We start from the raw sequence: 25,828 nt of genomic DNA, 5'->3' as shown, positions 1-25,828 counted from the left end.
ACAGTTCAAAAGCATCAGTTCTTCAGCACTCATTGTCCTTATGGTCCAACTCTCACATCCATACATGACCACTGGAAAAACCATAGCTTTGACTCTATGGACCTTTGTCAGCAAAGTAATGTCTCTGCTTTTTAATATGTTGTCTAGGTTGGTCATAGCTTTCCTTCCAAGAAGCAAGCGTCTTCGAACTTCATGGCTGCAGTCACTATCCACAGTGATTATGGAGCCCCAGAAAATAAAATCTGTCACTGCCTCTACTTTTTCCCCTTCTATTTACCATGAAGTGATGGAACCGGATGCCATGATTTTGGTTTTTGGACTGTTGAGTTTTAAGCCAGCTTTTTCACCATCCTCCTTCACCCTCATCAAGAAGCTCTTTCATTCCTCTTCACAGTGATGTCACTGTGTGGATCACTTATGGTATCACTTACCATACACTTACAGTGTATCACCTATGTATCACTTCTTTGTATATCTGAGGTTGTTGATATTTCTCCCAGCAATCTTCATTCCAGCTTGTGGTTCATCCAGTCCAGCATTTCTCATAATGTACTCTGCATAGAAGTTAAATAAGCAGGGTGACAATATACAGCCTTGTCGTATATTCCATTTTCATTCCAATCCCAAATTTGAACCTGTCAGTTGTTCTATGTAAGATTCTAACTGTTCCTCTTGACCTGAATACAGGTTTCTTGGGAGATGAGTAAGGTGGTCTGGTATTCCCATCTCTTTCAGAATCTTCCACAGTTTGTTCTGATCCAGAGTCAAAGGCTTTAGTCTAGTCAGTGAAGCAGAAGTAGATGTTGAGTGTGAAGTCAAGTGGGCTTTAGGAAGCATCACTATGAACAAAGCTAGTGGAGGTGATGGAATTCCAGCTGAGCTATTTCAAATCCTAAAAGATGATGCTGTGAAAGTGCTGCGCTCACTATGCCAGCAAATTTGGAAAACTCAGCAGTGGCCACAGGACTGGAAAAGGTCAGTTTTCATTCCAATCCCAAAGGAGAGCAATGCCAAAGAATGTTCAAACTACCATACAATTGCACTCATTTCACATGCTAGCAAAGTAATGCTCAAAACCCTTCAAGCTAGGCTTCAGCAGTATGTGAACCAAGAACTTTCAGATGTACAAGCTAGAAAAGGCAGAGGAACTTAACTATACGCCACTAAAAATTTTTTTAATTTAAAAAATTTTAAAAAATCTTGTTAAGTGAGATTTTTGCTTCACTTTAAACAAGGAACAAACATATGCACATTTGTAGATAAATGTGGATACTACAGCATTCATTTCTGGGTTTTGTTTTTATTTTTATGAGAGTGTTTTTAGAACACTGACTTAGCATTTGCAAATTCATTTCCTAGTATGCCAATTGCCATTAGCTCTTTAATTTCTGGCTTAAAAGCCTTAGATCTTCTTCGCTAAACAGTGATGGAATCAACAACCCCAGGGATATGAACAATAATAGTAATGAAGTGGGAGCCTGCAGAGACAGGCCAGGGGCTGCAGGCCCTTCTTGCACATGGTGAACAATCTTCCACGTGACCGCTTGGCTGGAGAAAGGGCAGTGCCTTCTGACTTCAGGGCAATGGCCAGGAGAGTTGCTTCAGCTTGCCCGAGCTCCATCTTTGGGCACAAAGATGCCTTGGCTGTGGTCCAGACTTCCCACACAGAAGGCTACTTGGGTAATGACCTGGAGGGGTGGGATGGTGTGCGAGAAGGCTCAACAGGGAGGAGATGCATGGATGCACACAGCTGATTCACGCTGCTGGACAGCAGAAACGAACACAACACCCTAAAGTAATTACTCTCCAATTAAAAAAAAAAAAAAAATGCAGGCTTGGAAGAAGGGAGGGCCCAGGTCACGGAAAGAGAAGGCTGATCCTGCTGTGAACTCGGCTCACAGCAAGGATTTCCACGGGCTGCTGAGTGCCTGTCTCAGGAGTCATTCTTTCCCTAAAACCATCATGTTCTTAAGTATGTAAAACTCTGCGGCTTTCAACACCAAGGAGTCTGCTCATGCATAAAGAACACGAACATGTACTCTTGATGACCTGACCTGAAGGAAAGGTCTCTGAGTGCACAGAAAGAAACTTGCTTCTGGGAAGGTCCTAAATGAAGGGTTCTTGGTCTCCAAAAGAGATATATGAGCACCACTCATTCAACTGCAAGCATCTGCCATGGACCAGCCACTGTGCTAGGCATAAGGGATATATGGATAAAGGACATAGCCCCAACCTCAAAAAAACTCACAAACCTGGAAAAGAGACAGGTGGGAAAATGATGAAGAGCCAACACGGTCTATAAGTGTTGGTCACTCACTCATGTCTGACTCTTTGCGACCCCAGGGACTGTAGCCCGCCAGGCTCCTCTGTCTGTGGGATTCTCCAGGCAAGGATACTGGAGTGGGTAGCCAGCCCCTTCTCCAGGGTTTCTTCCTGACCCAGGGATTGAACCCAGGTCTCCTACACTGCAGGCAGATTATTTATTGTCTGAGCCACCAGGAAAGACCCATAGTCTAGCACAGAGGCAAATGTGAGTATCTGATGCTTCCAGGCAAGCAGGGCATTACCCACCATGGACAGCGGGTGGGGGTTCATGACGGGTTCTTCCCGGACCTAGGTTTTGTCACCTCTGAGGATAAAACAGTTCAGAAATCCAGAGCAGGACACTTAGCAAAATGCCATAGGTGGCACTCCATAAATGTTTAGCTGATGAATGGATGGCTGGATGACTAAAGTCCAGCTCATCAGTACGGCCACTACGCTCCGGTTTAACGTGAGGGACCGAAATGGCAGTGCACTAATTGACTGCATCATGTCACCTGCTGCCTGAAACAGTCAGACTCTCAGGATAAATCCAACATCAGGCCCTGTGGGGTCTCGCCCCTCCCTGGATCCAGTGTCCATCTCCCCTTGCCAACAGAACTCTGGCCACAACACTCCCCTCCTCCCGAGTTCCCAGACATCCTGGCCTCCTGCCACCGCGGGGGCCCAACCATCAGCTCCCGCTTCCCGTATGCTGAGTCAGTTCTGCTCACAGGCCTCCCAGCTCCAGCTACTTCGCTTTTGCAGCCTACATCTGGTTTTTCTTCTTGCTGTTCAGTCACTCAGTCCTGTCCAACTCTTTGCAACCTAATGGACTGCAGCACACCAGGCTTCCTGGTCCTTCACCATCTCTTGGAGTTTGCCCAAACTCTTGTCCATTGAGAAGGTGATGCCATCCAACCATCTCATCCGCTGTCTCCATCCTCTTCTGCCTTCAATCTTTCCCAGCATCAGGGTCTTTTCCAATGAGTCGGCTCTTCACATCAGGTGGACAAAGTATTGGAGTTTCAGCTTCAGCATCAGTCCTTCCAATGAACATTCAGAGTCGATTTCTGTTTTTATTTACACCTATCTGTGTGACTATTGGTATAAGGCTGGCCACTCCCATTACCAATCAGCAGAGTGACCATGTAATTTATCTTTCAAACAGAGAAACTTTCGAAAGGAAAGAGGGTGCTATTCACAGGGCTACAAAAGCTGAGATGTTTGGCCATCCTGTTATAAGCTCCAAGACGTCGGGGATGATGTCTGCCTTTTATTCACCATCATGTCCCCAGTACTTAGCATCGAATCTGGCACACAGCAGGCAATCAAAACATTTGTTGAATTAATGAATGAATGAGTGAGTGAGTGAGTGATTTGGGGCAGAAGAGAATGGTAAATGTCACAGCCTTGGGGAATGTTCATGGGTCATGCAGATTAACCAACAGCTCCTGCTTGTGGGGAGAAAGTTTGACAGCTCAAGATCTCTGGCCTTCTATCTGCAGAATAGCAGCTTCGGTCACCATGACAACATCAAAGGTCCGTGCCCAGGACCACAGCATCATGCCCAGGCTCTCCTGCAGCTGCTCACACCACAGATTAACTCCTCCTCAACGAGAGAAATGAGTCTCTAGACCAGAGCCCACAGCCCAGCCCCTGGCCCTGGCACAGTTTCTCTCGTATGTTGGGAGGGAGCTCTGGGTCGGAAGGCAAGCCCTGACTCTCAGGAAGGAGCTCTCCAATCCTGTGGTTTAAGTGGGTTTTCCCTTAGTCAGGAGGAATTTCTCCTGATACAATTACACACTCTTCAACCCCACTGTGTCAAGCCGAGGATAGGACCTGATTAGGAGAGCATGGGCTCACCTATGGGAACCTTATCTCCGACAAAGGAGGCAAGAATATACAATGGAGAAAAGAGTCTCTTAAATCAGTGGTGCTGGGAAAACTAGACAGCTACGTGTATCAGAATGAAATTAGAACACTTCCTAACACCATACACGAAAAGGAACTCAAAATGGATTAAAGACCCAAATATAAGAGCAGAAACTATAACGCTCTTAGAGGAAAACACAGGCAGCACACTCTGACATAAATCACAGCTAGATTCTCTCTGGTCCACCTCCTAGATTAACGGAAATAAAAACAAAAATAAACAAATGGGGCCTAATAAAACTCAAGAGTTTTCAAACACCAAAGGAAGCCAGAAACAAGATACAAGGACAACCCTCAGAATGGGAGAAAACAATTGCAACAGAAGCAACAGACAAAGGGTTAATCTACACAATATATAAGCAGCTCCCATAGTTCAACATCAGAAAAACAAACAACCCAATCAAAAATGGGCAGAAGACCTAAACAGGCACTTCTTTAAAGAAGACATATTGATGGCCAATAAACCCATGAAAATATGCTCAACATCACTTATCATTAGAAAAATGCAAATCAGAACTACAGTGAGGTATCACCAGTCAGAATGGCCATCATCAAAAAATCTACAAACAATAAAAGCTGGAGAGGACACGGAGAAAAGGGAACCTCCTGCACTGCCGGTGGGAACGTAAACTGATGCAGCCACTATGGAGAACAGCATGGAGACTCCTTTAAAAAACTGGGAATAAATCAACCATATGACCCAGCAATTCCATTACTGGGTATATAATGTAAGAAAACCACGATTCTAAAAGATACATGTACCCCAAGCACGGAATCAAGATTTCTCCTGGAATCAAGATTGCCAGGAGAAATATCAATAACCTCAGATACTCAGATGATACCACCTTTAGGGCAGAAAGCGAAGAACTAAAGAACCTCTTGATGAAAGTGAAAGAGGAGAGTGAAAAAGCTGGCTTAAAACTCAACATTCAGAACTAAAATCACAGCATCCGGTCCCATCACTTCATGGCAAATAGATGGGGAAACAGTGGAAGCAGTGGCAGACTTTATTTTTGGGGGCTCCATAATCTCTGCAGCCATGAAATTAAAAGATGCTTGCTCCTTGGAAAAAAAGTTATGACCAGCCTAGATAGCATATTAAAAAGCAGAGATATTACTTTGCCAAAGGTCCGTCTAGTCAAGGCTATGGCTTTTCCAGTGGTCATGTATAGATGTGAGAGTTGGACTATAAAGAAAGCTGAGCACCAAAGAATTGATGCTTTTGAACTGTGGTATTGAGAAGACTCTTGAAAGTCCCTTGGACTGCAAGGAGACCCAACCAGTCCATCCTAAAGGAAATCAGTCCTGAATATTCATTGGAAGGACTGATATTGAAGCTGAAACTCCAATACTTTGGTCACCTGATGTGAAGAACTGACTTATTTGAAAAGACCCTGATGCTGAGAAAGATTGAAGGCGGGAGGAGAAGGGGACGACAGAGGATGAGCTGGTTGGATGGCATCACTGACACAATGGACATGAGTTTGAGTAAACTCCGGAGTTGGTGATGGACAAGGAAGCCTAGCATGCTGCAGTCCATGGGGTCGAAAAGAGTCGGACACGACTGAGCGACTGAACTGAACTGAATGTTCACTGCAACAATATTTACAATAGGCAGGACATGGAAGCAACCTAGATGTCCATCAACAGAATAATGGATAAAGAGGTTGTAGTACATTTATACAAATGGAATATTATTATTCAGCCATTAAAAGGAACAAATTTGAGTCAGTTGTAGGGAGGTGGATGAACCTAGAGCCTCTTATACAGAGTGAAGTAAGTTAGTAAGAGAAAAACAACTATCATATACTAACACACGTATATGGAACCTAGAAAACTGGTAGTGATGAACCTAGTAGAGGATGGATCTGGGGACACACAGCTGGAGAAGGTGAGGGTGGGAGAAACTGAGAAAGTAGCACTGACATCCATACACTCCTGAGTGTAAAACAGTTAGTGGGGAGTTGCTAAAAAAGACAGGGAGCCCAGCCTGGCTCAGAGACAACCCAGAGGGGTGGGGTGCGGGAGGCTCGGGGGGAAGAGAGATGTGTGTGCAGATAATGACGACGGATTCTCACTGTTGTGCAGCATAAACCAAAACAACATTGTAAAGCAAGTTTCCACCAATTTAAAAATAAATAAAATTAAAAGGGAGAGAGAAAGCCTGGGCTCTGGAGTCAGAAAATCCGGATTCCATACCCACCTTTGCCACTAGTTAGTTAAGAGGACTTAACCAGGGCCCGTAGCATCAGTAAATGTAGGCGATAACAGTAGCTACCCGTTGGGATAATGAGTGAAAATACGAGGTGGAGAACACACGTGAACAGCCTGGCCCCAGCCTGCACACAGTCCGGGCCTCACCAACGGTGTCAAACAGTAGCCATCAAAAAAAGCCCAAGGCCTCAGTACTGAGGAAACCAGCCAAGGCTCTAGGCATTTATTACCAAAGAGTAAAAAGCCCTCCACAATCACAAAGTGCAAACCAGTGGCAAGGATCCTGCTCACCAACAGAAAGAGGCACGGAACCAGTCCAGGACGGGGGAGACCCAGCAGGATGAGGAGGGACCCCACTCCTGAGGTTCCCACTTCCAGACCCAGCCCCTGGCAGACCGTGGGAAGCTTCAGCCTTTCTACAGACACAGAACCAGCATGAAGAGAAGCTCATGAGGGTTCTGAGGAGGAAGCAACTTGACAAGACGAGGACTGAAGTGTGCCGGGGACAGAAGTCAGCCTTCTGGACCGCGAAGTAACTGCTCCCTGGGGGCGGGGTTCACACAAGTTGCCCTCAGAACACTCTCCAGAGAGAGAGGAACCTTTCTTGCTTGTTCCACGACCAGGAAAGTCCTAGATCCTCCCTGTGACCACCTCAGTTAGTCCCTCAGTCATGTCTGACTCTTTGTGACCCATGGACTGTAGCTCAGCCGGCTCCTCTGTCCATGGAATTCTCCAGGCAAGAATTCTGGAATGGGTTGTCATTTCCTTCTCCAGGGGATTGTCCCGACTCAGGGATCGAACCCAGGTCTCTTGCACTGCAGGCAGATTCTTTACCGTCTGAGTCATCCAACACTAAACGCACTCCCATGAAACACTGCTCCCTCCAGCAGGGCCATTTCCAGGAGAAACCGCAGCCCCGTGACCACACCAGACACGCTGAAGACGCTCAGAGTCTTTACATGTCTATGAATCCACGGCCTGAAAAACGACCACTGCGGATCCTCACCCATGCAGGCCGAAGCTCCCTCCCCTGCCGGTCAGGGAAGTTGCCTCATGATTCTATTCCTTGATGGTTCCAGAGGATGAATGTTCCATTCTCTCTTCCAGACAAGTCACGAGGGGAAGCTTCCAAAACAACTGTACTGCAGGCAGGGAAGGAAGCACTAGCGATGTGTGAGAGCCCAGAGGATAAGACACGCTTGGGATGAAGTGACTCTCCAGTCGAGCTGGTGGGAACGACGACTTCGAAAACCTACTCAATGCATCTTATTCACCTGCCAAAGAAAGGCACGCCCTCCAGGTACGCCTCTCATTCTCAGCTCCGTTCCTTGCACTTGGCTTTGGAGGCGAAAGCTGGAACAAGGGGAGGAAATACTGTTTCCTAAATGTCTGTCTATGCTGGGAGCTCTGCTGGGGTATCTCACCCCCTCCTCCCAATACTCCAAATGAGGAGGGGCAGCCCCAGCCCCGAAATAGGAAAAGTAGTTCTAGGTTTAATGGGACCAAGGCTATCTGACCCCCAGTTCACTGTCTTTCATTTCCTTGATACCTCCTTCTTTGAACACACAACAGTCCACATGTGGAGTGCTACAGTCCTATGACTGACTGGTTCAAACTTGGGAAAGGTGCAGGACAAGGCTGTATATTGTCAGCCCCCTTATTTAACTTCTTTGCAGAGTACGTCATTCGAACTGCTGGGTTGGATGAATCACAAGTTGGAATCAAGATTGCCAGGAGAAATATCAGCAACCTCAAACATACAGATGATACCACTCTAATGGCAGAAGAGGAACAAAAGAGCCTCTTGATGAGGGTGAAAGAGGAGAGTGAAAAAGCTGGCTTGAAACTCAACCTTCAAAAAACTAAGATCACGGCAACTGGTCCCACCACTTCATGGCAAATAAAAGGGGGAAAAGTGGAAGCAGTGACAGATATTCTCTTCCTGGGCTCCAAAATCACTGAGACAGTGACCACAGTCATGAAATTTAAAAATGCTTGCTGCTTGGAAGAAAAGTTAGGACAAACCTAGACAGTGTACTAAAAAGCAAAGACGTCATTTTGCCAACAAAGGTCCATCTAGTCAAAGCTATAGTTTTTCCAGTAGTCATGTACAGAGGTGAGAGTTGGACCATAAAGAAGGTTGAGTGCTGAAAAACTGATGCTTTTAAACTGTGGTGAGACTCTTGAGAGTCCCTTGGACTATAAGGAGATCCAACCAGTCCATCCTAAAGGAAATCAGTCCTGAATATTCATTGGAAGGACTGATACTGAAGCTGAAGCTCCAATACTTTGGCCACCTGATGTGAAGAGCTGACTCACTGGAAAAGACCCTGATGCCGGGAAAGACTAAGGGCATGAGGAGAAGGAGAGAACAGAGGATGAGATGGTTGGATGGCGTCACTGAAGTGATGGACAAGAATCTGAGCAAACTCTGGGAGACAGTGCAGGACAGTGCTGCAGTTCATGGGGTCATAAAGAATTGACATGACTCAGCAACTTAACCACAGGACCATGTCAGCGAAAAACGTCTCCTTCTCCCGCCAGTCTTTTCCTTGGAGCAAAAGGCTTCAAGAAAAAGCTCAGACATAGTATGGAGGATGCAGGCCATTGACACAAGTGAACAGTCTAGCACAGTGCTTAGACGTCTGGTCTCTTTTAGGCTCAAATCCCAGTTTAACCACTTAGTTGCTGGGTGGCCTTAGGCAAGTTGCTTAACTTCTCAGAATTTATTTGCTCATCCAGGGAATTGAATGATGATGATAGATCCTACCTGTAGGTCTGTTGCAAGGGTTAAAGGATTAAAGCGCTTACAACATGCCTAGAGGAAAGGAAACAAGGAATAAATGGTAGCTATTTTTTATGCTGACAACCACTCCTCAGGAAACCTCCCGATCACGGTCGTCTGCTGACTCTCTCACCGGGTCTCGAGGCGAAGACTGCACAGACGGGATAGGTCTCCCGTGTGCCCAGCGGACTGAGCTGCTGAGGCCCAGCCCGGGTTAACGACCTTGCCCCGGGCACCAACCTAGAAGGTGGACGTTTCTCCCTGAGGGACGAACAGCCGTCAGGCCGGGAGGACCAAGGCGCTCGCTCAGCCCACCCTGCAGTCACTGGTCAGGCCGCTGTCCCGGTGACCTGCTCCCTGGGGCTGCCTCCATCTTCCCGGCCCTGAGCTTCTCCCACGTGTGTCCCAAGCCCCACAGGGGGCAGTCAGGGGGAACCGAGGCCAGGAAGCCAGCCCGGTATCTACTGAATCACCTGAGGCCAAGCGACCCCACCAAAGCTGTGGGTGAAGATATGATGATCTTGGGGGCGGGGTGAGTCCCCGAGAGGACACGCAAGGGGACACAGCGGCTCAGCAAATGGACTCAGCAGCCCTGCTCAGCGCTCGGAGAGTCGTCTCTGCGACACGGACTTGACACGTGAACAGGTGAAGCAAAGCAACATCGGTCAGTTAGGAAATTTAGGATTTGAAGCCCCACAGGGCATTTCAAGAGCTTTCTTCTCTTTTCCTTGAACAGAAAACCCCCGGATGCACATGGTTGAGGGGCTTTCTAAACTTCTTTTTTCCTGCCTTCCCTAAGAAATAAATAGTAGCAGTCACCGTAGTTCTGAGCTCACCAGTAGCTGAGCTTTCTTGTTTAATCCGCAGACCTCCCTAACAGGTGGACGCTATCTTCACCATCTTCATTGCACAGAAAGAGAAGCTCAGGCTTCGGTGATGCCATCTCTCACCCAGGTCACACAGCCCGTGAGCGGAAAGCAAGACTTAACACGGGAGAGTAACCCGAGTGTGGGTGCTGCCTGCCGGGCCACACAATCCACGTGGCCTCTGCCTGGGGAGGCAGGGATGCGGGGCCGGAGGAATGAGTCGTTTTCAAGTCGGCTTTGACGGACTCCCTTAAATACGGCCGCATCCACTGTCATCTCGGCAGGGCCCACCTGTGAGGGCCCGGTACTCTTCCAAACGACTCTCCCTTCCTCCAGCGTCTCCTGCCTCCAACCCGACATCATGGCCAAAAGGGCTATCTCTCCAGCAGAAAACGCCCGTCACGTCGCGACCTTCTTGAATCTTTCCGCGAGTCCCCACTGCCCGCAGCAGGAAGCCCTAACTCCTTGACAAGCCTCTCCGACCACCTCTCAGGTCCAGCCCCGTCCCCCACGAGCTCTCCCACACCTCCCCGCCCCAGGCTGGCGGGATGCCCTCAGGGTGAGTTCTGAACGCATCCTTCCACATTCCACGTCTCTGCTCCAACACACCGTGTATGAGAGAATGGCGCGCGGGTCAGGCTGCCAGGACTAAATCTGGTTTCCTCCAAGTCACTAGTCAGATGTCCCTGAGCGTGCAGCTGCTCCTCAGGCTGCCTCAGTTTCCTCCGCTGGAAGCGGCAGGACAAACAATCCTCACACGATCGCCGTAGGGACTAAAAGAGACAAACAGCACCAAGTCCTTCCTGACCTCTGCCGGCCTCCCTGGGGCTCCCACTGTTTACACACTTCACGGAAGTCCACGCCAGCCATCATCCAAAGGACAGGAGATGACAATGCTGGCAGGAATGCGGAGAAGAGGGAATCTCGGGCACTGTTCACGGGCTTGGAAACTGGTACAGCCGCCACAGAAAACAGTATGAGTTTCCTCAAAAATCAAAAATAGAATTACCATATGATCCAGCAATTCCACTTCTGGGAATACATCCAAAGGAAACATAAACACGAACCAGAAAAGATGTCTGCACCCCCACGCTCCTAGCATCATTTACAAGCGACGAGACGTGAGGACAACCTAAGTGGCCACTAACAGATGAATAGGTGCAGAAATCCACAGAGATAGATAGATACAGATATCATGGAATATTATTCAACCATCAGAAGATGAGGAAATCCTGCCACTTGCACAAACACAGACGGACCTTAAGGACATTATGCTAAGTTAAATACATCAGATGGAGAAAGACAAAAATGTTTGTATGATTTCACTTATGTGTGAAATGTTTTTTTTAAAAAAAAAAAAAACTCATAGAGAAAAATATTAGAGATGGGGTGGGGGAAGGGGAGCTGAAGGAAGGTGCTGGAAAGCTACAGCCTTCCAGTCATAAGTCCTCGAGGGGAATGTACACTGAGATATGGTATATTTGAAAGCTGTAAGAAAGGAAATCTAAGAGGTCTCACCACAAAGAAAAAAGGTTTCTCTTTATTGGACCTATAGGAGAGGATGGATGCCCGCTCAACTTTTGACAGTAGTCACTTCACAATAAATACTCAAACCATTATGCTGCACACCTTAAAGTTATGCAGGGATATATGTTAATTATATCTCAATAAAATTGGGGGGAAATAGCTCCACTCCAGTGAGCTCCAATTACTGGCTGACACGCCTCTTCCCCCAAGGTTGCTCAGCCTCTTGCCAAGTGAGACTGGATGACTCGCTGTGATGAGTGGGCTGGTCTTTAGCAGCAGCATCCCTGGCCTCTTCCCAGGAACCTCGTGCACCATCTCTCCAGCGGTGACATAGAAAATGTCTCCAGACGTTGTCAAATGTGCCCGCCCCCGGAAGCAACCTACTCCCCATCAGGAACCACTGCTTAAAACTCTGAGCTCCTTGAATGATACTATAAACAGCAGCAGCAGCAATATCTACATTTTTTATTTTTGCGTACTCACCACATGCCCAGCACAGTTCAAAGCCCTTCTCATGAATTACAGAATTTAATCCTCTCAATGCCCTAAGGGTGAGGGGTTTTCAGCACATTTTATTGATAATGAAATAGAATCACGGAGAGGTTTGTAACTTGCTCAAGGTGCATTTTATTCTCCTGTTTCCTATCCCCAAATCTAGCCTGTTACCTGATACAACGGGAAGTTCAACAGCAATGTAAAGAATGCACAGATGAATCTATTAATCAGACAGTCTCCTCCATAACAGCATCGAGGTCAGGGATGGTGACCCATCTGTCTCCTCTGCAGTCCCCCAGTTCCCCCAAAAACCCGTCTCCAGCTGTAGCTCTTTTAAGCTATCCAGGCATTTCATGGGGGTTAGGTGTTCCAGTGGCTCAGAAGGTAAAGAATCTGCCTGAAATGCAGGAGACCCGGATTCGGTCCTGGGTCAGGAAGATCCCAATGACTGGCACCTTCACCCTCGTATTCTTGCCTGGAGACCCCCATGCAAAGAGGGGCCTGGAGGGCCACAGTCCATGGGGTCGCAAAGAGTCAGACACAACTGGGCGACTACCCCTCAAACTGTTCCAACTACTCTGTGTTAATAATATGACTTACACCTTCCGAATTAGCTCTACAAGTGGTTCACTCAGTTCAGCCAGGAGTCCCGACACCACCAGATAAATACCGTCAATCTAATCTTTTACCTATTAGATACAACAAGAAAAATATCGCTGAGATACAATAATACTATTTTTTTCCAGCTTAGAACACAGCACCCTGAAAACCTTCCTAAATAGCGTGCTTCTAATGAGCACTCCAGAGAGCGCTGCCCAGAGGACGCCCTAAAGTGACCGGACAGGACGCTCCCTGGTCCAAAGGTGTTGCCACTTACAGCCTATGAAGGAAGCAGTGGACTGAAGGGCAGCGCATGATAATGTGCTTCTTTGTTATTATTATTGGCGGTGCTGAGTCTTCACTGCTGTGAGGGCCTTTCCCCAGCTGCGGCGGGCCGGGGCTCCTAACTGGGACGCACCGGCTTCTCATTGCAGTGGCTTCTCTTGCCGCGGAGCACGGGCTTCAGCAGTTGTGTCTCAAGGGCTCAGGAACCGTGGCCCGGGGTTCTCGAGAGTGGCTCAGCAGCTGCGGGACACAGGCTTAGTTGCTCCACAGCATGTGGGATCTTCCCGGACCAGGGACTGAACCTGTGTCTCCTGCATTGGCAGGCAGATTCTTTACCCCGAAGCCACTAGGGAAGCCCCAGTAATGTGATTCTTAATTGACGTAGGTTCAGCATTTTAACTGCTTAACCTTCAAAAACTGTAGACAAACACGGGTATAAACCCTTACCCCACAGCAGATGGAGACCTTAAGGTGTCCCATATCCAGGACTGAGAGTCAATGCATATAAAGGAGGGGGGCGTGGGGAAAGCAATGTTTTCTGTTAGACAGCAAGGAACTCCAATGCTTTTTGACTCTGCTAAAATTCTGGAAAGCGTTAAACATGAAGCAAATGTTTAAGAGAGAATTAAGCTAATGATCAAGCAAGAACTACTGAAAGGGCTAAAGACTCATTGGGTGAGACAAAGAAGAGTCAGGGAGACCTCACTTTGAATCCCAGCTCTGCCACACTGATGGTTGGAAAGGTTTTCAGCCTCTTTTAGCATCAGTTTCTTTACCTGTGAAATGGGTATAGTAGTGCCAACTTAGAATGTTATTGGAGAGATTAAATGAGATGATGGATAGAAGGTGCCTAGCTCACAACAGATACCTAACAAAGGGTAGATTTTTAAATTGTTATAAAAATGATCTCGCGAAATGATCTCACGCACACACACACACACACACACACACACCCCTCATTTCACAGAGGAACCTTTGAAGTCAAAGGATGGGTCTTAACAGCAACACCGGAACTACCCTCTGTCATCCTGTCCATTCTAGCCTCTGAATTCTTTCATAAAGGAAAAGACCAAAGAATGGACAATAGGGAAATACTGAGTTAATAAAGAAATGTATGAATAAGCTCAGATACCTCATGGCACCACTAGTGTTAGAGATTTTGTTTGATATCTCATTCCAAAAGCACTTCTCTCTTGGGTAATAATTAGATGCAAAGCCATGCAGAGGCTACATGTGGATGCAAAGATAATAAGACATGATCCCTTTCCCCAATATCTCATCATCTAAGGAAGGAAAATTCAGGCATGAGTCCAGATTAAATCCAGGCCACCTATTAGGTTATTACATGTACTGCAACTAATTAAAAAGGGTCTCATTACATATCAATGCAGCATGTATAATTCCTTACTTAAAATTACTCCAGAATTATGTTCTCCATTCTTTACAGCAATCTGAGCCTTACACCTGTGCTAAACAGATTAGCACAACACTCTCATCATCACAAAACTGTTAGTATTTTCCCATGAAAGGAGGAAAAAAAAAGACAAGGCCATCTAATAAAGAGTGATATGAAACATTGCCCTTATCTTTTTAAACTGTAAGGTGTTATTTTTTTTAATAAAAATTGCAGGACATAGTATGAAGTCATATGCATTCCCAGAAGGAAAATGTATATTTCTATTAAACTTAAGAGTCAAGTCTCAGGTGGCTCAGTGGTAAAGAATCCACCTACCAAAATAGGAGACGTGGGTTTGATCCGTGAGTCAGGTAGATCCCCTGGAGAAGGAAATGGCAACCCACTCCAGTATTTTTGCTGGAAATCCCATGGACAGAGGAGCTTGGTGGGCTACAGCCCATGGGCTCGCAAGAGTCAGACACAACTCAGTGACTAAACCACCACCAAGTCAGATTATAGAAACATTTAAAAGATTATATACTAACAAGAAAAAGAATACAACTACAATAAAGGGGCCAGATCATAAGCGGCCTCAGAAATCCCCTACCTATCAGTGGAGCTGAAAATAAATAAATAAGGCAGCCCAGACTTATGACTCCTATGGCAAACTGATGTGTAGTAACCGTTAGAATGTTCTATTGGATTATACTTGCTTTACGACATTGTGTCACTTTCAGTTATGCACATATGTACTCTCAACTGCCCCCACCCCCACACCAGGTCATCACAGAGCAGCTTCCCACGTCGATTTTACACATGGTAGGGCATACATGTCAGTCCTAACCTCCCCATCTGTCCCCCTCTCCTCTTCCTCCCCCACCCCCAGCCCCCTGCCCCCACTGCTGAGTCCACCCACCTGCATCTCTATTCCTGACCTGGAACTAGCTTCATCTGTACCGTTTTTCTATTCATAGATTCTACATACATGCATTAAAATGCGGCACATGCTTAGTCGCTAAGTTGTGTCTGACTCTTTGTGACCCCATAGACTGTAGCCAGCCAGGCTCCTCTGTCCATGGGATTCTCCAGAGGCATGAATACCGGCATGGGTTGCCATTTCCTCCTCCAGGAGATCCTCCTGACCCAGGGATCAAACCCATGTCTCTTGCAACTCCTTCACTGGCAAGTGTATTCTTTATCACTGAGCTACCTGGGAAGCCACGTGCATTGATATATGATATTCATTTTTCCCTTGGGGTTCACAGGTAACTCAGTTGGTAAAGAATCTGCCTGCAATGCAGGAGACCCCAGTTTGATTCATGGGTCGGGAAGACCTGCTGGAGAATGGATAGGCTACCCACTCCAGCATTCTCCTACCATTAGAATTTCATGTGGGTCACACCAGGGCCAAAAGGAATTGTGGAAGCTGTCTTCTCCATCCCTCTGCCTTCCAAACTTCAGAATCCCCAGAAAAACGGGGCTCTCCCTTGCCTCCGTAAGCGTCACCACCCTCCACCTGTATGCCTCGTGCTTCAGGAGGGTGTGCAGATTGGAAACCAACCGGCAGCCTCAGAAGCTCCACCCTCCGTCACCTCCACGGTGAAGCCCTCCAACTGGGCTCTCAGCAGCCTCCCTCTCCTCTTCCTGGGACTTGGTCCTCTCCGCCTGAGGTGCTTCTCAAGCCTCCTGTTTCTCTCCCCCACCCCATACCACCTTAGATGACTCCCTGTCCCCCACACTCCCTTCCAGCCTCACTTCACCCCGCCAACGCCACCCCACCTCTGCGTCCTCTGCCTGGCTTCCACAGGCAGGAGCCCAAAGTTCTCCACCTCCATTTTTTTTAATATTTTTTCCTTCCTATCCAAAATACAGGAAGGCCCCAGCACGGTGCCTGACACACAGTGAATGTCCAAAACAGTGCCTTGCTCATCGCTGTTACGGACATCCAGACTGCTTCATCCTCGCAAAGCCACCCAAACCTCTCCAAGTCTCTGCGGCCTCCCCACCCCACTTCCGGTGGCCTTTTCTCTGCCCCATTCTCACTCCCCTGAGACAGGTTAAGACACCCCTGCTTGCTTAAAATTCTTTCTCTGGCTTCCAGGCCACCCTCTTACCCAGCATCTCACACAGAGGTAACGTGAATCAGCCTACATAAGTGGCCTTGAACTTGACAACTTCAGCCCGCTGCAGCCGCTGAGCACCGCATCCCAGAGCGGAGGATGCAGAACGCCGCCTGCTGCTGTGTGGTCTGGGGGACCCTGCCCTGCATCCTGTCACAGATGTCCACTCAAATGTCACCTCCCAGCGAGGTCCCCCTCACCATCAGAGGCATCCCGACCAAAGGCAAGGCTCAGTGAGCCAGAAAGACAGACGTCCAGGCCGCCCTCTCCCCCCGCGGGCAAGGCGATGGCCGACTCCCTCCCTGCTCACCTGGATCAGCGTCTCCAGCTCCTGGGGGCTCACACAAATATGATCCCGCAGGAATTCCGCCTTCTCCAAGGCGATAGTGTTCTTTTGGCTGCTCTCAAAGGGCTGCTCCAACGCCCGGAAGACGAGACCACCCGTGACGAGGTAGACCACCACGACCACGAAGATGGCAACCACTGTCTTCCACTTCATGACGGTCTGCAGGCCCCCCTGGGCCGCGCCTTCCATCCTGGCTACGACCGCGGCTCGGGAGGACACGGCGAGGCGAGGCGCCGGGGGAGCCCCGTTAGCGGCGGCCTTGGGCGGGCACGCCGGGGGCGCTGCTGCAGGAACGGCCACTGGGAAACGGGGCGGGCGAGAGGGAGAAGAGAGTTCGTTTATAAACACACAACCCACCGTGTCACCGCGCAGACGTCTTTCGCAAGCCGGCTGTCAAATGGGAGGATTCAACATGGGTTCCCCAAGCCCCAGGGAGGAAATTCAACCAGTTGCTAGGTGTCTGCTTGAATGATAAAAGCTGAGCACCAGGGGTTCTAGTTTTCAAAATAATGATAAAATTAATTGAGTCTGAAATGTGTATATTTCTCTACAAGGGTCCAAATCTGAAAGCCATGTCTCTGTTATTTATCATTCAGCTCCTCCCTCCAGTTTCTTGTTAAGCAAAGACGACAGCTTCCCTGATAGCTCAGCTGGTAAAGAATCTGCCTGCAATGCAGGGGACCCGGGTTTGATTCCCGGTCCGGAAGATCTGCTGGAGAAGGGAAAGGCTGCCCACTCCAATGTTCTTGGGCTTTCCTAGTGGCTCAATTGGTAAAGAATCCGCCTGCAGTGCGGGAGACCTGGGTTCCCTGGGTTGGGAAGATCCCCTGGTGAAGGGAAGAGCTACTCACTCCAGTATTCTGGCCCGGAGAAATCCATGGACCGTACAGTCCATGGGGTCACAAAGAGTCGGACATGACTGAGTGACTTTCACTTTCAATTTCAAGATAAACAACAAACCACCATATTTTAAAAAGAAGTGTACTGTTCAATTTGGAGAGGAAATAAGTAGGAAAAGGATACCCAGCAGATTTGTCCAAGCACTGAGGGCTAGGTGATACCAAAAGTATAGAAGCTATGAGCATCTGCCAAGTTTAAAAGTTCTTTTCCTGAGGTCACAAAAGAAGGGTGAGCTTCCCATACAGGAGAAGTGTCCAAACTCAAACACAGCGCCTCTCAGATCAAGATGGAGGAAAGGACACGGAACTCACTTCCCCTATGAGCTGTGCCCCTGGGAGGGGACTCAGAGGAGAACGGAGACTAAACTGGGCAAAGACTCCCTGGGAAGCAAATGGTTCAAACCACATAGTGGGGGCCCTACCCCTGGAGTTTTATTAAAAATGAGCTCCCCTGGAGGGCTGGTGGGACTAACAGGAGGCTGTGGGAAGCCTGGACTGCACTCAAGAGGAGCACGCTTGTGCTGGCTCATTCCCAAAGCAGAGCAGAGAGGGGAAACTGAAACCGCGCAGGTGGCCAACTGGTCTACCACAGCTTCTTCAGTGTGTGTGCCAGCCTGAGCTGGGGGAACATTCCAGCCCCGCCTGTCTCACATCACAGTTCCACAGTGGGATGGGAGCTGCTATGACCAAGGAGGACCTCAGCTGTGAGACACCGAGGCAGCTCAAACATGAAGCAGCACCTGAGCAGGATGGAGGCAGACATTGCTCTCAGACCGGGCAGACCCCTGACGGCAGCCAGACCACCACAGCCTGTACGCCAGCCCTCACCAAGTGCCTGGGACAGCCGCCCAGAGTGAGGGTGTCAGTGCTAGGAGGGAAAGAGTGCACACTTGAAGGGAGCCGAGCTAGCTTGGAAGCTCAGCCCTCAGAGATTCTGCTTCAACAACCTGGAGGCTGACCTTGCCCCCCCACCCCCCGCCCACCAAACAGTGATGATGGGCACTCGGCACAGAAGCCCCGGGCACACCTGCTCCAGCCCTAGACCCTCCGCCTCCACTCCCACCTCCCACCAAGGCGGTAGCTGTCAGCACAACCCGAGGAAGGATGTCACTTGTGTTCCCATCACATCCAACTCTTCCACCAAAGCCACTGGGCAGGAACTCCAACACAAGGAGCAACAGAGAACTACCTTCCCTAATTTCATAAAGATAGAGATAAGGAAAGTGAGAAGACAAACAAACTTGTCTCAGTTGGAAGAGCAAGAGAAAAACCCCTGAAGAAAATAATTACTGAAACCAAAATAAATGACTTACCAAATGAAAAATTCAAAGCATTAGTAATAAGAACACTAACTGAATTAGGGAAAAGAATAGACTAACACAGTGAGAATTTTAACAGGGAATGACAAAATAAAAGGAACCACTCAGAACCAAAGAAAACAATAGCTGAAATAAAAACCCGCTAGAAGGACTTAACAGCAGGCTGGCTGACACAGAAAAATACATAAAGGATCTGGAAGACAGAACAGTGGAAATCACCCACCACAGCCAGAAGAAAAATAAATCTTAAAATGAGGACAGTTTAAGAAATCTCTAGGATAACATCAAGTGTACCAACATTCCCACTATAAAGGACCCAGAAGGAGAAGAGAGAGAGAGAAGGGGGCTGAAAATACATTTTATGAAATTCTGACTGAAAACTTTCCAAATCTAAAGAAGGAAATATACATCCAACTACAGGAAGAACAGAGGGTCTCAAACAAGATGAACCCAAACAGACAGACACCAAGATATAACATAATTAAAATAGCAAAACTTAAAGAGAGAATTCTAAAGACAGCAAGAAAGAAAAAAAAACAGTCATATACAAAGGGATCCCCCAGAAGGCTATCAGCTGATTTTTCTGCATAAACTTTGTAGGAAAGACAGGAGTTTCATGACATATTCAGAATACAAAAAGGGAAAAACCTGCAACCTAGGACACTCTACCCAGCAAGATTATCGATTAGAATTGAAGGAGAGACAAAGAACTTCTCAGATAAGCAAAAACTAAGAATTCATCAATACTAAACCAACCCTAAAAGAAAGGTTAAAGGGTCTTCTCTAAGCAGAAAAAAAAAAGACTACAACAAGAAGTATCTATAGATAAAGAAAAAAAATATCTCATTAGTAAAGTACATAATAAAGTCTGAGGTTCAACCACTTAAGTAAGCTAGTATGAAGATTAAAAGACAAAAAACATTGTAAAATCAAGTATAACTACAATAATCAATAGAGGGATAAACATGAAAATGCAAAATACTACATCAAAAACAAAAAAAATATGCATGAAAGAGAGGTAAAACATGTAGCTTTTTTAGAATGTGTTTGAACTTAGAGGACTACCTGTTTAAAACAAATAGATACAGTTGTAGGTCAACACATAAGAATCCCATGGTAACCACAAGTCAAAACTTAGAATACACAAAAACAAGAGAGAAAAGAATACAAGCGTACCGGTAAAGAAAATCATCAAACAAGCCAGGGAACTAAAAGAACAAGAAAGAACTATAAAAACAACCAGAAAGCAAGTAATAAAATGACAATAAGTACACACACATCGTTACTATAAATGTCAAATAACTCAATGCTCCAGTTGAAAGATATAGGGTGACTGATTGGATGAGAAAACAAGACCTATGTATCAGCTGCTTACAAGGGACTTACTGCAGAACTAAAGACAGACAGAGACTGAAAGTGAGGGAATGAAAAAAAAATGTCATGCTAATCGTAACAACAGAAAAGTAGAGGTCGAAATACCCATATCAGACGAAACATACTTTAAAACAAAGTCATAGGAAAAGGCAAGGAAGGGCATTACATAATGATAAGTGAATCAGTACAAGAAGAGGATATTACACTCATTAACATACACGTGCCCACTCCAAGAGCATCTAAATATATAAAGCAAATATTAACGCACATAACAAGAGAAATTGACAATATTGTAATAGTGGGGGACTTTAACTTACACTGACATACAGATCATATAGATAGAAAACCAATAAGGCAACACTGGTCTTAAATGAGGGGCTTCTCAGGTGGCCCAGGGGTAAAGAATCCATCTGCCAAGGCAGGAGATGCGAGAGATGCGGCTTTGATCCCAGGTCAGGAAGATCCCCTGGAGAAGGAAATGGCAACGCCCTCCAGTCTTCTTGCCTGGAGAATCCCATGGACAGAGGAGCCTGGCGGGCTGCAGTCCATAGGGTGGCAAAGAGTCAGACACGACGGAATCAAATTAGCACACAGGCAGCCAGGCAGCCTTCCCTAAAGACATTACACTCAGATTTCTACCTGCCCTTGCTGCCACACGGACGCCCAGCCATGTCCAGGGCCGCTTTCTTTCCATTTTGCCCTCAACTCCCATTTACCCATCCTCCTCACTGCATCTCGTTCCCTGGCACCTCTCACCGTCGCCGTGGCCTCCGCCTCACCCAGGCCACCATCACACCCTGCTCGGTCCAGTCCAAACGCCTCACCAGGGACCTTCTGGCTTCCACTTTCACCCACCTCCTGACCCGTAAGTCTGGTGTTCCCAATTGTGCCAATGAAAGGAAGAAAGAGGAATGAGCTTTGCTTTCAGAAATGAGATTTTCTTTCTTTTCTTTCCCTTTATTGAGGACAAAGAATATAAAAAGAATAGGCCTCATCACTCCCAGATTTTACTTCGTTCCTAATCTGTAGTCTATAACTAAGTTGGCTCTCCTCAAAACTAACCTAACTCTGCACTGAGCTACATCCCGCACCTACCACCATTTACCTCTGCTGATTACATCCTGTGCCTTCACTGAGCTCCCTTTGCAGACCACTCTCTGTAGCTTTTTGCGTTTCAGAAAGAAGGCCACAGGACAATAAACCAGAGACAAAGGAACCCAATTAGCTGACGCCCGCTATGATTTTTTAAACAAAGCAAGGAGAAGAAGAAGGGGCTTCCCTGGTGGCTCAGCAGTAAAGAATCTGCCTGCAATTCAGGAGCCGCAAGAGACGTGAGTTCGATCCCTGGATCGGGAAGATCCCCTGGAGGAGGGCACGGCAACCCACTCCAGTGTTCTTGCCTGGAGAATTGTGGACAGAGGAGCCTGGTGGGCTACAGTCCATGGGGTTGCAGAGAGTCAGACGCGACTAAAGCAACTTGGCACGCACACAAGAAGAAGGTAAGACCTTCATTACTTTGAGCCTTATCATTTTCCCTAAAACTATGAGACCCAGGCTATGGACCCCGGGAGGGGGTCACAGTTCTTGAGGCACTAGCCTGCTGTGTTTCCCCCTCTGCCAGCTGAGGACTAAAGTCATCTTTCTATTTCTTCCAAATTCTGTATCAGTAATTTTTATTCAGCACTGATGGGCAGAGAAAGCCAACATTTGGGTGGTAACAATATCACCTCTTGATGCACCTCCTCTATTTCTCTCCTGCTTCTTCCATGGTCAGTAAAATAATAGCCCCCAAAGATGCCCCTGTTCTCATCCCTGGGAGCAATGAATACATTACTTTATGTACCAAAAGGACCTATGCAGATATGATTAAGCCAAAGATCTTGAGTTGGAAAGACTGCTGCTGTTGTTCAGTCACTCTGCGTGTCCAGCCCATGGACTGCAGCTCACCAGGCCTCCCTGTCCATCACCATCTCCTAGAATTTGTTCAAACCCATGTCCATCACGTCAGTGCTGCCATCCAACCATCTCATCCTCTGTTGTCCCCTTCTCCTCCCGCCTTCAATCTTTCCCAGCATCAGGGTCTTTTCCAATGAGTCAGCTCTTCACATCAGGTGGTCAAAGTATTGGAGTTTCAGCTTCAGCATCAGTCCTTCCAATGAACACCCAGGACTGATTTCCTTTAGGATGGACTGGTTGGATCTCCTTGCAGTCCAAGGGACTCTCAAGAGTCTTCTCCAACACCACAGTTCAAAAGCATCAATTCTTCAGCACTCAGCTTTCTTCACAGTCCAACTCTCACATGCATACACGACCACTGGAAAAACCATAGCCTTGCATACGGACTACATATGTGTGGATGCTAAGTCACTTCAGTCGTGTCTGGCTCTTTGTGGCCCCAGGGACTGTAGCCGCCGGGCTCCTCTGTCCCTGGGATTCTCCAGGAAACAGTACTGGCGTGGGTCGCCGTGCCCTCCTCCAGGGGGTCTTCCCGACCCAGGGCTCGAACCCGCTTCTCTTATGTCTGCGGCATTGGCAGGCGGCTTCTTTCCCACTAGTGCCGCCTGGGAAGCCGCGGACTATATATACACACCCACAAAGGACGCTGTGATGAGCCCATCTGCTGCTTAGAAACCACGCCGCTCTCGCTCTAAGTCTCCTTGTGAGCTGGGACCTGCCCCTGGAGCTGTCTGTTCCCCTAGTCACCAAGAAGCGAGACTGGCCAGATGCGGGTGGCGGTGGCGACAGGAGCCCCCGCCCCTTCCCGCACACTTGCTGTGTGCCCGTCACGCCGATGCACACTCAGTTTACATCGTCCCACTGGGTCCTCACCACGCGGTACTCTCACCCTGCGAGAGCCCAGGTCCTCCCAGAAGCAGATGCCAAGCGGGGATTTTATTAAGGGAAACACAGTCAGGGGGCGAGGACAGCCGGCAGACACACTGTGAGTCCGATCCCGCTGATGCAGAGAGGGGAGGGAGGGTGGGCGAGGGAGTTCTGGACCCCCCGAGGCCTAAGGAAGGCTCAGCAGGGCTGACGAGGAGCTCTCCAGCCCGAGTCAGCCATCCTCAGGGTCCTGCATCCTGAGAAGAGACCCCCGTTAGGGTCCCTGCTGCCCTGACCCACGGCTGGAAGCGGTCCACGGGAGGCGGGCCCAGAGCGTGTATCAGAGAGCATCCGGGCCCTTGCTCAGGAATACGCCCTCCAGCTGCAGGCCTGCATGGGGTCTCAGGGCATCAGTCACGCCCACTTCACAGACAAAGGCACTGAGACCCAGACAGCTTAGAGATCGGAGCCCAGGTCAGGTGGCCAGACAGCAGTGGAGCCAGGATGCAAATTAGAACAACCAGACTCAAAGTCAGTTCTCTTCTGGAGCGTAGAAAGCTAGGAAAAAAGGAAATTCCAGGGAAAACGCTAAAAAAAAAAAAAAAAAAAAAGCTCAGAGACTTCACTTTGAAACATGTAAACAGTTTACATAATTCTAAAACAAAATCAATGTTAAAAAAATGAGTCGCTGCCCTATATTATACATGAAAGAGTAAATCCTAAGAGTTCTCATCTCATCATATGCGGAAAAAAAAAAACCTTTTTTTTCTATGTCTTTAACGCTGTTATCTACACGAGATGATGGATGTTCACTAAACCTATTGTGGTAATCACTTCATAATGTAGAGAAGTCACATCATTTTGCTGTGTACCTTAAACCCGCAGAGTTCTGTATGTCAGTTATAGCTCAGTAAAATTGGACGGTTAAACAAAATTAAAAGAAATTCCAGTTGGAAAAAGCACTTTCATCTAAAATGTGTCAATAATGGATGCTTCCCTGGTGGCTCAGTGGTAAAGCTTCCACTTGCAATGCAGGAGACCCGGGTTCGATCCCTGGGCTGGGAAGATCCCCTAGAGAAGGAACTGGCAACCCACTCCAGTATTCTGGCCTGGAGAATCCCATGGACAGAGGGGCCTGGTGGGCTACAGTCCCTGGGGTCCACGACTGAGCGACTAACACTTAACACATAAAGTAATCACCAATCATAGTCACCACTTCAACAGAAAGGGATTTGGCGACAAAGGTGCTGTCAAGACTTGATGAGATAGAAAATGTTGGAAGACAATGTCCCTTCAGTTAATCTCCATTTTTAAATGTTTCCTCACAAAGGGTAGCTCAGTCCGTCTTTTTAACCTAATTGTGGGAGGATACGGGAGCACATGTGGGAATTTCCTTGTCTGAACAAGCTCTTAGTAATTTTGTTTTATTCAGGCTTCCACTTGCCCCACACACTTGCCCCACACACTTGACTGCATCATCCATTCCTGCGTCCAATCGACAAACACGTGAGTCTGCCAGGCACCACGCTTGGCACTGGGGATGGATAAATGAATGAGACACCTCCTTGCTTTCGGATCTAATGGGAGAGTTGACAGAGATCCACACCCGCGTGAACCGAGTGCACCTTCGCTAAACCTGTGTGGGGGCAGGGGTCGCGATCTATCCCCCACGGACAGGTGAGGAGCTGAGGCCAGGGGAGGTTACACCAACCAGCCTGTCGCAAGCTGGTAAGCAGGGATCCAGCTTCAGACCCCTAACCCCCAGGGCCTGCACCCTTCCACAGCACCTGGGCCAAATGGCACCCACGGCATTAAAAAAAAAAAATGCAGCCACCTGGGGGGCACCCCTGTCACGCAGCAACAGGACTGCCTGGCAACCCACGCAAAGCGCAGAGGTGACGGCAACACGCAGGCGGCAGGCAGGGGACACCCACTTCCCCTCCGCAACCACGGCCCCCCCAGGTCCGGCTCTGCTCCAGGGCCTCCTGCACAGGCCGCTCAGAGCTTCCAAAGAGCCCCCGGGGGGAGCTGAGCCGGGCAGAGGGGAGGAGAGAGGAGGAGACCATTCCAGCCCCAGCAGCCCGGCGTCACAGCAGCCGGTGGAGGGCCTCTGAGAAGAGCCGAGAGGATGCATGTGCTGCCTCTAATCCCAGGCACCCTGGCAGCCAAACCTGGCTTTTCCTGTTCCCACATGACAGCTTCACCTTAAACATGATCCAGCCGGCCCTGGTGAGAACACAGCGACGATCACTCTAACAGTCTTGATTTTAAAGTCTAGTTACGAGAGAAACGCAAATCAAAACTACAGTGAGGGGTAACCTCACCCTAGTCACAAGGCCATCAGCAAAAAATCAAAGAGCAAACGCTGGAGAGGGTATGGAGAAGACGGAACCCTCCTACACTGCTGGTGGGAATGCAAACTGGTCCAGCCACTGTGGAGAACAGTGTGGAGATTCCTCAGAAAAACCAAACACAGAACTACGATACGACCCAGCAATTCCACTGCTGGGCATATATCTGGAGAAAACCATTATTTGAAAGGA

General features: G+C 48.1%; 1 protein-coding gene across 3 annotated transcripts in view; it reads right to left on the bottom strand.

The window, feature by feature from the left end:
- KCNK10 (potassium two pore domain channel subfamily K member 10) overlaps positions 1–25,828 on the bottom strand; it is a 149,025-nt gene that overhangs the window by 66,177 nt on the left and 57,020 nt on the right. For all 3 annotated transcript variants that reach the window (XR_006344145.1, XM_043921036.1, XM_043921037.1), the window contains exon 2: positions 16,835–17,169. Coding sequence is in view for 2 of the 3 variants with exons in the window: in XM_043921036.1 (XP_043776971.1) it covers positions 16,835–17,169 (335 nt within the window). In the remaining variant the exon portion in view is untranslated. The remainder of the gene's footprint in view (positions 1–16,834; positions 17,170–25,828) is intronic.

The sequence above is a fragment of the Cervus elaphus genome, chromosome 12 (genome assembly GCF_910594005.1).
Source record: "Cervus elaphus chromosome 12, mCerEla1.1, whole genome shotgun sequence".
Lineage (NCBI taxonomy): Eukaryota > Metazoa > Chordata > Mammalia > Artiodactyla > Cervidae > Cervus > Cervus elaphus.
This window is presented reverse-complemented; position numbering and strand designations above follow the sequence as displayed.